This window comes from Triturus cristatus, chromosome 3_1 (assembly GCF_964204655.1).
Source record: "Triturus cristatus chromosome 3_1, aTriCri1.1, whole genome shotgun sequence".
Classification (NCBI taxonomy): domain Eukaryota; kingdom Metazoa; phylum Chordata; class Amphibia; order Caudata; family Salamandridae; genus Triturus; species Triturus cristatus.
The window spans coordinates 129197261-129209987 of NC_140583.1; the positions used below are offsets into that span (position 1 = coordinate 129197261).

The window sequence follows — 12727 nt, forward strand, 5'->3', positions numbered from 1 at the left end:
ATAAGAACCGGTGTGACATTATTGTAGCTATTTACTGCTTTTCGCATGTGTCTGGCCAGTAATGCAGGAACTTAACGGCATCTCCTCTTCTCAGAAGGCGATTGGTGAGGTAAATCAGTCCTTAGTTGGGACAGATTGAAGCGGGGTCAAGGAGGCAATGAACACCATGTGCTCACTTGTCTAGTAAAATAACCACTGCAGGCCTATTAAAGTAGGTGTTGGAGGAAAATAAGGAGTCAGATTAAAAGGTCTGGAAAACTTGTTCAAAGTAAGCAATGAACATCAGTCACCACCATGCAAACATTTTAGGGGTTGGAGTTTTTATTTCCCTGAGTCAAATGCAAAAGCTGTTTGAGAGAATACGGAAAAAATCAAGCGCATTACAAACCTCTAAGAATCAGAAATGTATATTTGATCTGGATCTGAAAGGAGGAGGCCCCTTTGCTTGGGTTCGAACCTCCAGTACCACAGTAAAGAAAAACAGACTTTTGGGGTTGTTTGGTACCAAAGTTCCCACTACTAGTTTTGGTATCCAATTTACTCTTTTTTCCTCATTATTTTTATGGTTATGAAATGAAGAATAGGCTCTCCATGCCACTTTAGGTTATCACAAAAGACATGACATAGGTGGGGATGATAGTTGACATACCAGTAGGGGTGCGACTCAAACATGCATACCATAAAAGCTCATAGCAAATTATTTAAAGTGTCAGCTTTCTTTTCCTGCCTGCGGAGCATGAGCAATCCCAACCTGTTAGGAAGGAACCTCAGAAGTATAACAGGGTAAATACAATTAAGAAAAAAAGAGCCAGTGGCTAAAATATTGGATTCAACAGCATTGCCTCGAGTAGAGATCTCACTTCCCATGTGAAAAAGAAAAATTAACAGATTAGCCCATATTTACACAAACTACTTAACAGATTCAGTGCAAAATTGATATACTACAACAGAGACTTGAAAAGGCATGTCCTTTTAAGAAACAGAATAGTTTTACAAAGATGACTATGAATTTACAGGTCTGACCCCCCGCCCCTGCCTGCCTTTTAATAACACATTAGACTTAAAAGACTACAAAAATACATTTTGCTAAATAAATCTGTGAAGTAGTTTGTACAAACTGTATAAATTGCATAGTTTGTTACTGTACACAAAATTCACTTCACAATGTGAGTAAAAATAATAAAACAATAGCTATCAGAAATAACACACCATCAGACATGTGCAACCAAAACCCAAATATTGTGAATGAGGAACACTGCAAATGAGTTCACCTCTGCTAACGACACTCTGGAGATAAATAAACACACCTGTTTACACCTCACTGGTTGACATTCTTCGTCTACACCATATGCAACCTGCATTGAAAGTTGTTGTTACAAAATTCTCAAGAGAATTTACAAGATGTTTACCAATCACAATCCATATAAAATCTGAATTGTATAAACACTTACCATATACACACACACACACAAACACGACGTTCAGCATTAGTCACAATATAAACAAACATTTTAGCTAGAACAATTTATTCAATGTCATTAATCAATTAATTCTGTACGCTTTATAATTCATGTATTATTCCACCACAGGTCTACTTTATCTTCCTAAACAACGAAGTGCGAACACAACTAGCACAGCAAGCACTGGCAATGCCAATTGGTCTAGCTTTAATGTGCTGCACTCCCCACTCTCACAAGCACACAACTAATCGTGCACTTGCATTTGCAGATCGTATTAGCTCTGATATGCTGGGAAGAGGAGTGAGAACTAAGAAAGAGTGTCTACCTTCTCTGTCCAATGAAAAGAACATGGGCAGAGCCATGAGTGCATGTGAAGAGGAACAAAGCACATGAGTAGGAACTGTAGGGCTGAAGACCAGATCTGAGCTACTCAGGACTAGAAGCAGGACGTGCCTGACCACCAGGTAAACTGTCTTTAAAAAGATCTGTTTATTTACAAATAACCTATCAAGGAATTCAACTGTGATTTACTACAAGCTTGCTGAAGTGAATTAAGTAACAGATTGGGCAAAATGCACCTGTCCCATCTAAAGGAAAAGGATAAGATATTAGGTAAGCCAAACAAAAATGCACTCCTATAATCCGAACTAGATGAGATCCTGCGTGGGTCACCAACCTTTTCCCTTTATCTAAGAGTTAAGGAAAATAATCCTTAAGCTCTTAACAAGGGAGCTACATGTATCAGAGATCTTGCTGACATAAGGGCATAAAGATCAGCTTTAGTAGTAACACCAATATTGTTGTAATTTTTGAGAGGCCAGGAGTGTGCCAATAGCCAATGACTACCAAATGGAGGTCCAAGTTTGATCATGAATCCTTAGAACCACCACCTCCATTTTATCCACATTCAACTTCAAATGGTTATTGGTAATCAAACAAGAGACTGAAGCAAACCATTCTTGAAATTAAGGGAAGCATCAGTATTAATAGCACTTTATTGCAGCAGGATCTCAATATAAAAAGCTTAGTTAGAAATGTAAAGCCAGAAGCAAAATATCTGAAAGAGACAGTTAGTTATAGATTCCTTACCTTAGAATTACCCCCGGCATCATACTGGATCCAGATATAGGTGGCGTCAGTCCACTCGGCGTCTGTTGTTGGCATTGTGGTTGCTGGGATAACTAACATCGCAGTGTCTTCTTAGATGCCACCCCTGCACGCTAACGTCCAGTCTTTCTTTTTTTCCGAGCCAGACTAGCGCAGATCCAGAGAGAGCTTACCCACCAGTCACTTTTTGACTAAACGTTTTTCGACTTGTGTCAACTTCTTTTTTCGAGTCCTTGATTCATGGTGCGCGATGGATGTCCCATTGTCGAAACGGCTTCAAGCCCTGCGAGTTCTGTCACAAACTGATGTCTGTAACAGACCCGCACCTCACGTGCCTCTGGTGTCTGGAGTGCGAGCACATCCGAAGTCTTTGCGGGAGTGGTCCTGAAAGCTCTTGAAGGCCCGGCAATCAGCTCCGCATCATTCACAGTCTCGCTCGAGGGGAAGGTCCCGAGATCGACCGCGGCTGACACGACATCGGGAGCGGTGTCTCTCTAAGGCTCCGTCTCGGACCCCTGACTCACGGACGACTCTGCGCCTCCCCCCATTTCTTGGAGCCATGGCGTCCCCTGCCCAGCTTCATCCTCCACCATGTCTTTGGGCAGCCCGATTCCGCTGGGGCGCCCTAGGGCCCCAGGGAGCCAGTTGGGAGCCCTAGGCCTTCGATGCCGGTGACCACACTTGGATCATGGCCTGGATCCGTATCGACACCGGTCAACCTACTCGACCTTCCCCGGCGCCGATCCCAACGACACCGCTCCCATCCTTATCCCCGAGATGGAGCCGGACCGACGTCAGCCGACGCCGGAGGGTACTTTTGTTCCCTTGTTCATCCCAGGTGTTTCCTGTCACCCTGAGGGTGGTGATGAGGACTGGAGGGGGTCGCTGGACCCTATGGCAGACCAGCTGGAAGAACCAGACAGGAGAGAGGAATTGTGTGACGCTAGTAGTCTGGACATTTCACCAGACCTTGGCATGCTTTCTACCCCTACCTTGGCTATGGAGGAGGATGCGTCCGGTGGTGGTGCGTAGGGCAGCCGAGACCTTGGGCCTGGAGCTCCCTACAGTGGCAGTCAGAACTAACCTCCTGACAGAGGTGCTTCAACCTGCGGCAACTTCCTCAGTACCCCTTCTGCCCTTCAATGAAGCCCTCACGGACGTTCTTCCGGGCACTTGGTCCAAGCCCAGGACCGGGGCTCCTGTGGAACAGATGATTGCCCGCCGCCAGCTCCGGGTGATCCCATTTTCCTCACCCAACACTCTTCCCCCAGTGACTGGTGGTCCAAGCCTCTTCTTCCAAGGGCACATACCCGTCTCTCTCCCAGACAGGTAATCTGAGAAGCTGGATTTCTTCATCCAGCTTGGCACTGTGGTCTGTAAATACTGCGTGCCTCTTGGGCCGATACTCGCAAACAATCTGGGATACGGTGCTGCAAGTGCTGCCTCAGTGCCTGGAGGAGGCCCGGACCGTTCTCTCCCAAGCGGCTGCATATGAGAGTAGGCCTACTTTGAATTGGTCTACAACATGCTGTGTTTTTACTGTTGAGTAAGCTCACAATTCTGATTAAAAAGGGTCAAGCCATATACGCGAACTTAACTCAATTTTAATTCTGAGATGTATACTATTTCTCACGCACACAGGGTCTTCTTTTTGATACAGAGATCACTGTTTTTCGCCTTTTCTTTACACTGGACACAATTTCTTTTCTACAGGTGAGAAAGCTACAAATGATGATAAAACGTGGGCAAGCTGGTGAGAACCTGCCAGTAGCTCTTCTGGTGTAGCGCATGTGAGGTACTTTCTCACCTTCACACAATTTTTCTGTGGGTTAAATACACCTGTTTCAGTCTAGGGTATGTATGTGCTGAGTGATCTGACTTACATTTTAAGTAAAATTGAGATATTGGGTACTTAGGACTGGATTAGACTGGGAAATTGTTTAGAACAGCTGTTGGGTAGAGGTGGATACCCCCCCAAAACCAGCCCTATGTAAAAAAGTGGATGTTGTCCTGCATAGCCAGATCCTTTTGTTGTTTAGGTCTGTATAAACTATACCAAAATGAGGTATAGTGTGCACAGAGTCCAGTGGAACCCCAAAGGTAGGAAGAGGCAAAGTTAGATAGAACCTTACTCTCTATTTGTGGTAATGTGGTCGAGCAGTAAGGCAGTATCAGAGGACAGTGTTAACTTAAGCATTTGTTGTACCCACTCATTCAGCAAATGATTTCACACACTCAAAGACTGAACTTCAGACCAATTGGTTTTGTAAAAAAATATTCTTTTAGTTATTTTATTTTCTAGAACCAAGCAAGCCTGGCACAGGTAGGTTGATAAATACGTTGCAGTAAATATACATTTTGAAATGCAATTGAAAATGTACTTTTGAAATGGCTACAGTTTGAATTACTGGTAATGCAATACAGTGAAATGCTGTACATATACTTTGTATCGACTTTGCAATGAAGATTACAGGTAATTTACTTTTACGTTACTTTTGAGATTACTTTTTAGATTACTTTCTCTACTCGGTGTGATATGCCTTGATATCACACTGGGACATTTCCTTAGAAAAAGTAAGTAAAATCAGTTTTGCACAATTGTTATTTTTCTGGTTTTTATACAAATCAACTCCACACATAGAACATTTTTCAGAGAAAAACAGTCAATGGATTCCTAGAAGGAAAATGCTACTTACCAGTAAGCATCTGTTCTTGGTATGTAGAGCTCTAGATTTGTATACTTGTGCATAGCTCGCCATCTGGTGTTGGGCTCGGATGTTTGCACTTTGTTTTTGTCTTGGAAGAAGTCTTTGTAGTTACGAGGTAGGTGTCTCCTCCTTAGGACGATAGTGCGCATGAGCATCGACTCCATCTCCAGATTGTTTTGCCATGGAGGTTTAGGATAGAGTTAGTAAGAAATAGAAAAGGGATGTCCATGTGTTATATGTCTAAGTAAGATAGTACTGGAACAGATAGAGGTATCCGGGGAGGTGGGTGGGCGTATACGAATCTACAGCTCTATATGCAAAGAACAGATGCATACTGGTAAGTAGCACTTTCCGTTCGAGGCATATGAACTGTAGATCGTATATTTGTGCATAGACTATACAGCAGTTACCTCCTTAGCGGTGGCTACCTGTATCTGTTGCAGTGGTTTGAAAAAATGTTCGGAATACAGCCTAGCCCACACTAGCTTGTTGTTTTACTAGCACTTCTACACAATAGTGTTTTGTGAACGTGTGTGGTGTAGACCACGTTGCTGCATTGCAGATGTCATCTTGGGGAATGTTCCCTAGGAATGCCATAGATGCCCCTAGTTTATGTGTGGAGTGAGACCTAAGGGGAATGGTTAAGGCGCGTTTGGCTTTAGCATAGCATATTTGGATGCATTTAACAATCCACCTTGCAATCCCTATTTTTGAGATAGGATTGCCTTTATGAGGTGGGGAGAAAGCCACAAAAAGTTGTTTAGTCTCTAAAGGATTTTGTTGTTTCAATGTAGGAAAGTATCGCTCTTTTTACGTCTAGCGTGTGAAGAGCAGTTCTGCTACTGAGTCTGGTAGAGGGAAAAACACTGGGAGATCTACAGACCGGCTAAGGTGGAAAGCAGAGACGACTTTAGGTAGAAATTTTGGGTTAGTCCTAAGAACCACTTTGTTATGATGGATTTGTAGAAATGGTTATTGTATGGTTAACGCCTGGAGTTCACAGACTCTTCTGAGAGAGGTGATCGCAACCAAGAAAGCTACTTTCCAGGTGAGACATTCTAATTCACATTTATGCATAGGTTCAAATGGGGGACCCATGAGCCTGGTAAGTACCACATTTAGGTTCCATGCTGGAGAGGGTGGAACTCTAGGTGGAATTATTTTTTTAAGTCCTTCCATAAACGCCTTGATAGCTGGCACCCTAAACAAAGACAAGTGTTGTCTGTTTTGTAGATAGGCTGCTATTGCCCCGAGATGTAGTCTAATGGATGTATACGCTAGGTTACATTGTTGGAGATGCAAAAGGTAACAGATGATGTCTTGAATAGAAGGATCTAGTGGGTTGATTTTGTAATTTGTACAGTAAATTACAAATCTTTTATACTTTGCAGCATAGCAAGCTCTAGTGGTAGGACGTCTTGCCTCTTTAACCCTTTGAACGTGGCCGGAATTTCTCCGCGGTGCGGTATAATTCCACGCGTGTGCAGATCGGACAACTTCCAGCCGTCCAACGCCCACTCCCACCGTGATTTCGGATGGCCGGGGGCCATCCGACACATGCAAAGGGTTAATGATGTTCGTGCAGTCTGGCAGGATATTAAGGTAGCCAAGCTCTAAGACTTCAGGTGCCAGATCGCAAGGTTGAATTGACTGGGATCTGGATGCCTTATCTCTCCATGGTCCTGAGTGAGAAGCTTGGGTGGGAGGCGTAACTTTTGATGAGGAACTAGTGATAGTTCCAAGAGGGTTGTAAACCATGGCTGTCGGGCCCATGTTAGAGCAACTAGGATCATTGTGAGGGAATGCTGTCTGAGTTTCCGAACCAGTAGCGGAATGAGTGGGAGAGGTAGAAAAGCGTAAGCCAATTTGCCTGACCAGTTCATCCATAGCGCATTGCCTTTGGACAATGGGTGTGGATACCTGGATGCGAAGCTTGGGCATTTTGCGTTTTGGTGTGTGGCGAACAGGTCTATTTCTGAGTGGATCCACATTTGAAAGAATGGAAGCAGAACTTGAGGATGAAGTTCTCATTCGTGGATCTGCTGTGTTTGGAGACTGAGTAGATCCGCAATTTGATTGTGTACTCCTGGGAGGTGTTCTGCAAGGAGATATATATTTTGAGAAATGGCCCATCTCCATATGGTTTCAGCTAGGTGTGAAAGCAGCAGAGAGTGCGTCCCCCCTCGCCCCCCTGTTTTTGTATTTATACATTGCTGTCATGTTGTCTGTATGGACCAGGACAGCTTTGTTTACGAGATGGAGTTGAAAAGATTTCAACGCTAGGAAGGTCGCCAACAATTCCAGGTAATTTATGTGGAATTGTTTTTGATGATGGGTCCATATGCCTTGAATGGTATGGGTTTGAAGATGAGCTCCCCAGCCGTTGAGCGATGCGTCTGCTGTTGGCACTATCTGTGGAACCGGGTCAAGGAACGGCCGCACTTTGGAAAGGTTTTGTGTGTTCCACCACTGCAGAGAGCGATGGGTGCGGTTGTCTACCAACTTCAGATCTGTTAGCTGACATTGAGCCTGGTTCCACTGTCGTGCCAAACACTCCTGTAAGGGACGCATTTGGAGTCGTGCATGCGGGACGATGAGAACCCAAGAGGCCATCATCCAGATTAGCTGCATGAACACTCAGACTGGTAGTGAGTGTTGACGCTGAGATTTTGTTATTAGAGCTTGTATGGGGTTATCCGGACTGGGTTGGGGTATGCTAGAGCTTTCGAAGTGTCTATTGTAGCTGCTAGATACTGTTGTATTTTGGATGGTTGGTGATGGGATTTGGTGAGATTTACCGTGAATCCCAAATCGTGAAGCAGTGGGATTGTTTTGTATGTGTGTTGCACACAGCTGCTGTGTGACTTGGCTTTTATGAGCCAGTCGTCCAGATAAGGGAAGACATGAATGTGCTGTCTTCATAAGTGGGCCGCAACTACTGCGAGGAACCTTGGTGAAGACTCTGGGAGCTGTAGTCACCACGAATGGGAGGACCTTGAATTGCTAGTGTTGACCATCTACCATGAACCTGAGATATTTCCTGCAAGCGGGGTGAATGGGAATATGAAAGTAGGCATCTTTTAAATCCAGAGTGGAAAGAAAGTCACCCTGTTGAAGTAGTGGGAGCATGGAGCGTGACCATGTGGAAGTGATCCGACTGAATGTAGGAGGTTTAGCGGTCTGAGGTCCTTTTTTGGAATTAGAAAATAGAGGTAGTAAACCCCTGTGCCTTAGTGAGGCAAGGGGACTGGTTCTATTGCATTTTTTTGTGATAGGGAGAGAACCTCTTGTTTGAGAAGTGTTAGATGTTCCGAGGACATTGGACATTGTTTGGGAGGAATGTTTAGGGTGGTAGAGGTGAGTTCCAGGCAGTAACCATCCTGGATAATTTGTCTTACCCACTTGTCTGTTGTGAATGAATTCCAGACAGTTAGGAACTGTGAGAGACGTCCCCGACAGGAGTGGCATGATAAGGGGGGGAAGTGCAGGGAAGTCACTGTTTGGTGGTAGGGAAGGTGCGGTTAATATTGCAGCGGCCTCTTCCCTTACCATTGTTGCCTCTGTAGCCTCCGCGAAAGTATCCTTTGGAGGACGTCTGAGTGGGGCTCAAGAAGGGGGTAGAAGAGGGATGTTCTGAGCCAATGGTTTTGGAGCCAGCTCTGTAGAAGGAGCGGCGAAAAGAGCCTCTAGGGGAAGGGAATTGTAAGGCCCCCATGGACTTAGCAGTTTCAGTATCTTTTTTCATCTTTTCTAAAGATGTGTCAACGGAGGGCCCGAGAAGATGCTCTTGATTAAAGGGCTGATTTAGAATAGTAGATTGTACCTCTTGTTTGAATCCGGAGACTCAGAGCCAAGCGTGTCTGCACAACAAAACGCTAGTATTAATGGCTCGAGATGCGGTATCGGCCGCGTCCAGCGCACATTTAATTGAGGTGTTTGTGATCAATTTCCCCTCTTGTATAAGGTCATTGGCATTTTGTTTGTACTGGTCAGTAAGGTGTTTCAGAAGCTTTTGAAGCTTGTCATAGTGAACCCTGTCTTACCTGGCCAATAAAGCTTGGCATTGGCAATCTACCAATGATTTGCAGGTTATGATGCAATACATTTACCAGATGCGTCTATTAGCTTGAACTCCTTATCAGGAGGGGGGGTGTCGCCTGTACTCTGCGAGCTTGCCCTCTTGCGTGCATTAGACACCACAAGAGAATCCAAAGTGATCTGACTTTTAATGTAAATTGGGTCATTGGGAGCTGTCTTATGATTTTTATCTATCCTGGTGTTTAGAATCCTGGCTCTGACAGGGTCCTTAAAAACTTCAGGGGCATGTTTGAGCATGCCTTTTAACATTAGCAAGGTGTGAGTGGACTAGATGAAGAGAGGTCCAGGTCATTACGTGGGTCAGGATCTGTGTGGTAGTCATCTCAAGGGTCTACGTAGTGTGGGATGGTATGTGCATCAGCATCCCCATGTGGATCTATATTCCCACCCCCATTGGTATGATCATCCTCAGTATCTGATGTTTGAGGTGAAACAATATGTTGTGGGGAGTGTGGTGGAGAAAAAGGTGACTCCTCCTTAGGACGATAGCGCGCATAGGCATCGACTACATCTCCAGATTTGGATCGGCTGGAGGAGGAGGAGGAGGTGTTAGTACTCATCTCTTTTTAGGGGTATTGCAGACTCCTCTGAAGTGTCAAATTTCCTATTTTTTGGAGGTTTGGCGACGACTCTGCCAGTCTCTGGATCAATAGAAACAGTTTTTTGTTTTGGGTCGAGAAAATCAGGTACAAGTTGCGTGGGTAAAATGTATTTTTTCGGTGCCGAAGATTTTCGGTCGAAATGTTCTTTGGACCGAGTCTCTGAGGCTGTTTGTGGGGTCTTGGACTCCTAGGTTTTGTTCTAGGAGCTTGTGACTCCAAGACTTTTTTCGGCTCCGAAGATTTTTTCGGTTCCGAATGTTTGTCTTTGGTATGTTTCGACGCCGAGGGCTTTGGCGTCAAGGCTGTCTTTAGTGTCGACAAAGAGGGGTGTGGCACATCTTTGGTCTTTTGCTTCGGTGCCGAAGGTGACTTTCGGCACCGGAATGGGGTTGGCTCAAGCCCAAGCCGGAAGGCTTATCTTTAGGTTTCATAGCCATGACATGTTGCCGGTGTCGAACCGAGGACGAGGGTGTTGCCGCAGCCTTAGCTTTGGTTTTGGTTGGGAGAGGGGTTTTGGTACTCACGGACCGGTGAGCCGGGGTGACTTTTTCATCTTCGTCTTCGGAGTCGTCGGCTTCTGAGACGTAGATGTCTTCTTCATCACCTTGTTGTTCCGGCTGGACATTGGAATCTGCTCCGAAGATGTCCGGAATCAAGCTGCTTCTGCGAGCCCGACTATCACGGATGGTTTTCTTCGACCTGAAAGATGAACAGGCTTCGCAGTTCTTGTCTTTGTGCTCCGGGGAGAGGCAGAGGTTACAGACCTCGTGCACACCCAGGGCATTTTTTTTACAAGGAGTCCTTTCCATTGACTGCAGGCGTGGTCGGCTCGGATAGGCCCAATGGGCTGCGTTGAGGATTGAGGTCGAGGAGTTAATTTTTAAAGATGGGTGTCGAAAAGGAAACGCGATTGAGACAATACCGTCGAATGGAGAGGGATTGCACGTCGAAGGGAGATTCGAGACCAATATCAACCCTGAGTGCAGCAAATCACATCCAAACCAGATGGCGGAAAAAAATCTGTAGATGAAGTCGATGCCTATGCGCGCTATCGTCCTAAGGAGGAGTCACCTACCTCGTGACTACAAAGACTTCTTCCAAGACAAAAACAAAGTGTATACATCCGAGCTCAACACCAGATGGCGATCTATGCATAAGTATTTGATCTACAGCTCATATACCTAGAACATTAAGTTAACGGTTACCAGGTAAGTAATCGGTCTTTGGAGTTGAGCTTCTGGGGTTAGGACAAGGGTTCCCCCAGGGTCAAGGATGCACTCTTGTTACACCCACAGCGGCAATAGGGAGGCCGGGTGCAGAGTGCTGAGGCCCAATGATATCCAATGGGGGATAGGGGGCCTTTGGTTGGTGGCTGCTGGCAAGCAGGCCACGGGGTTGTGGGAGCGAACCTCCTGGACTTTAGCTCAGGGCGAATGGGGAAACAAATTAGCACCAAAAGTGCACCCTCTGCGGCACTAGGTTGGCCAGGTGCAAGGTGCTGTTTCAACATCGGGCGTCCTGTTGGTTTCAATGGAGAACCTTTGGTTTGCAAATGCGCTGCAGGCAGGGAGATGAAGGTCTTTTGGGTGTGACAACCCCACTTCGAGAGGTAAGTTGGGAAGTTAGGGGTTGGTTAGGCACCGTTGGTTTGGGCACACAAGGCCGTAGGGCATCGGGTGCAGGGGTGCCTTTTGGGGGTTGGATCTTCTTACCAGCTCCTGGTTGCGGTTAGGGGGGGCCTTCTGGAGTAAGGCTGCAGTCATCGGCTGGAGGCTTGAGGCAGGTCAGGGGTCACCGGATCTCGGGTCAGGATCGCCGGGGTGACCTCCGCGTGGTGTTTGCCCACTCGAGCTCGGGCCGTGGACGGTGGGTGCAGAGTGGGGCGGATTTACAGTGTCCGGCCGGAGCCAGAGATTGCAGGTGAACAAATCTGGTGTTCACGGAAGACAAAATCTTTGTGCTTGAAGGGAGGCAGGTCCTCTGGGGTTTTCGAGGTAGCTGGCTGCAGGACACACCAGGATTTCGCAGGAGGAGGGTCGAGGTACAGACAGGCCGGTAACGTTGGGGCCAAGTCAGTGGGCGTCTTCCTCTTGTTAGCTTCGGCACGGCTATTCGGTCCTTCTTCTTTTCTGGTTCTTGTCTGAGGAAGCAAGGTTCAGGGGTGTCCCTAAATACTAGATTTAGGGGCGTTACTGGGTAGGTACACCATCTATTATGCCACCCTCCTGTGGGAGGGGGGCATGAGCCTGTCCCTGGCTGGCTGAGTACCCCCATCTTTAAGATGGCGTGGACATAGAGTTGTGCTTCACCTTGCCTCCCCCACCTGAGGGGTGGAGTTGGCAGAGGTGGGCACCCCACTCTTCCTCACTTGTTGTTCCCGCCTCTAAGGACCTCTAAGGGTGGCACAATAAGTGCTACAGCCCTTAGAGGCCTTCTCTGGTCACAGTGCCCTGGGTACCTGTGGTACCATTTACCAGGGGCTGACCTGTGGCCAGAGATGCCAATTGGGTTCAGACTTCAATGCAGTTTTAGGGAAAGAACATAGGCCCTAGGTACCTGATTACCAGGAGCCCAGGGCAGACTCCGTCAAAGCACATCAGCAATACAGCAAAAAGTGGGGGCAACCAAGCAGAAAGAACGCACTTTCTCACAGTGGCATATGCAGGCTCTGCAGTAGGACCTGAAGTTCCAGTGGGCGCAGTACCAGGGGAATCTCTCTAAGTCCAGATCTCGAGGGGAACTGCTGTGGTGG

The 12727-nt window shown here is 46.4% G+C and overlaps 1 protein-coding gene across 2 annotated transcripts in view; it reads right to left on the reverse strand.

The window, feature by feature from the left end:
- LOC146859819 (uncharacterized) overlaps positions 1-12727 on the reverse strand; it is a 518852-nt gene that overhangs the window by 264221 nt on the left and 241904 nt on the right. For both annotated transcript variants that reach the window (XM_085643565.1, XM_085643566.1), the window contains one exon: positions 1308-1355. In XM_085643565.1, coding sequence (XP_085499691.1) covers positions 1308-1355 — 48 coding nt within the window. The remainder of the gene's footprint in view (positions 1-1307; positions 1356-12727) is intronic.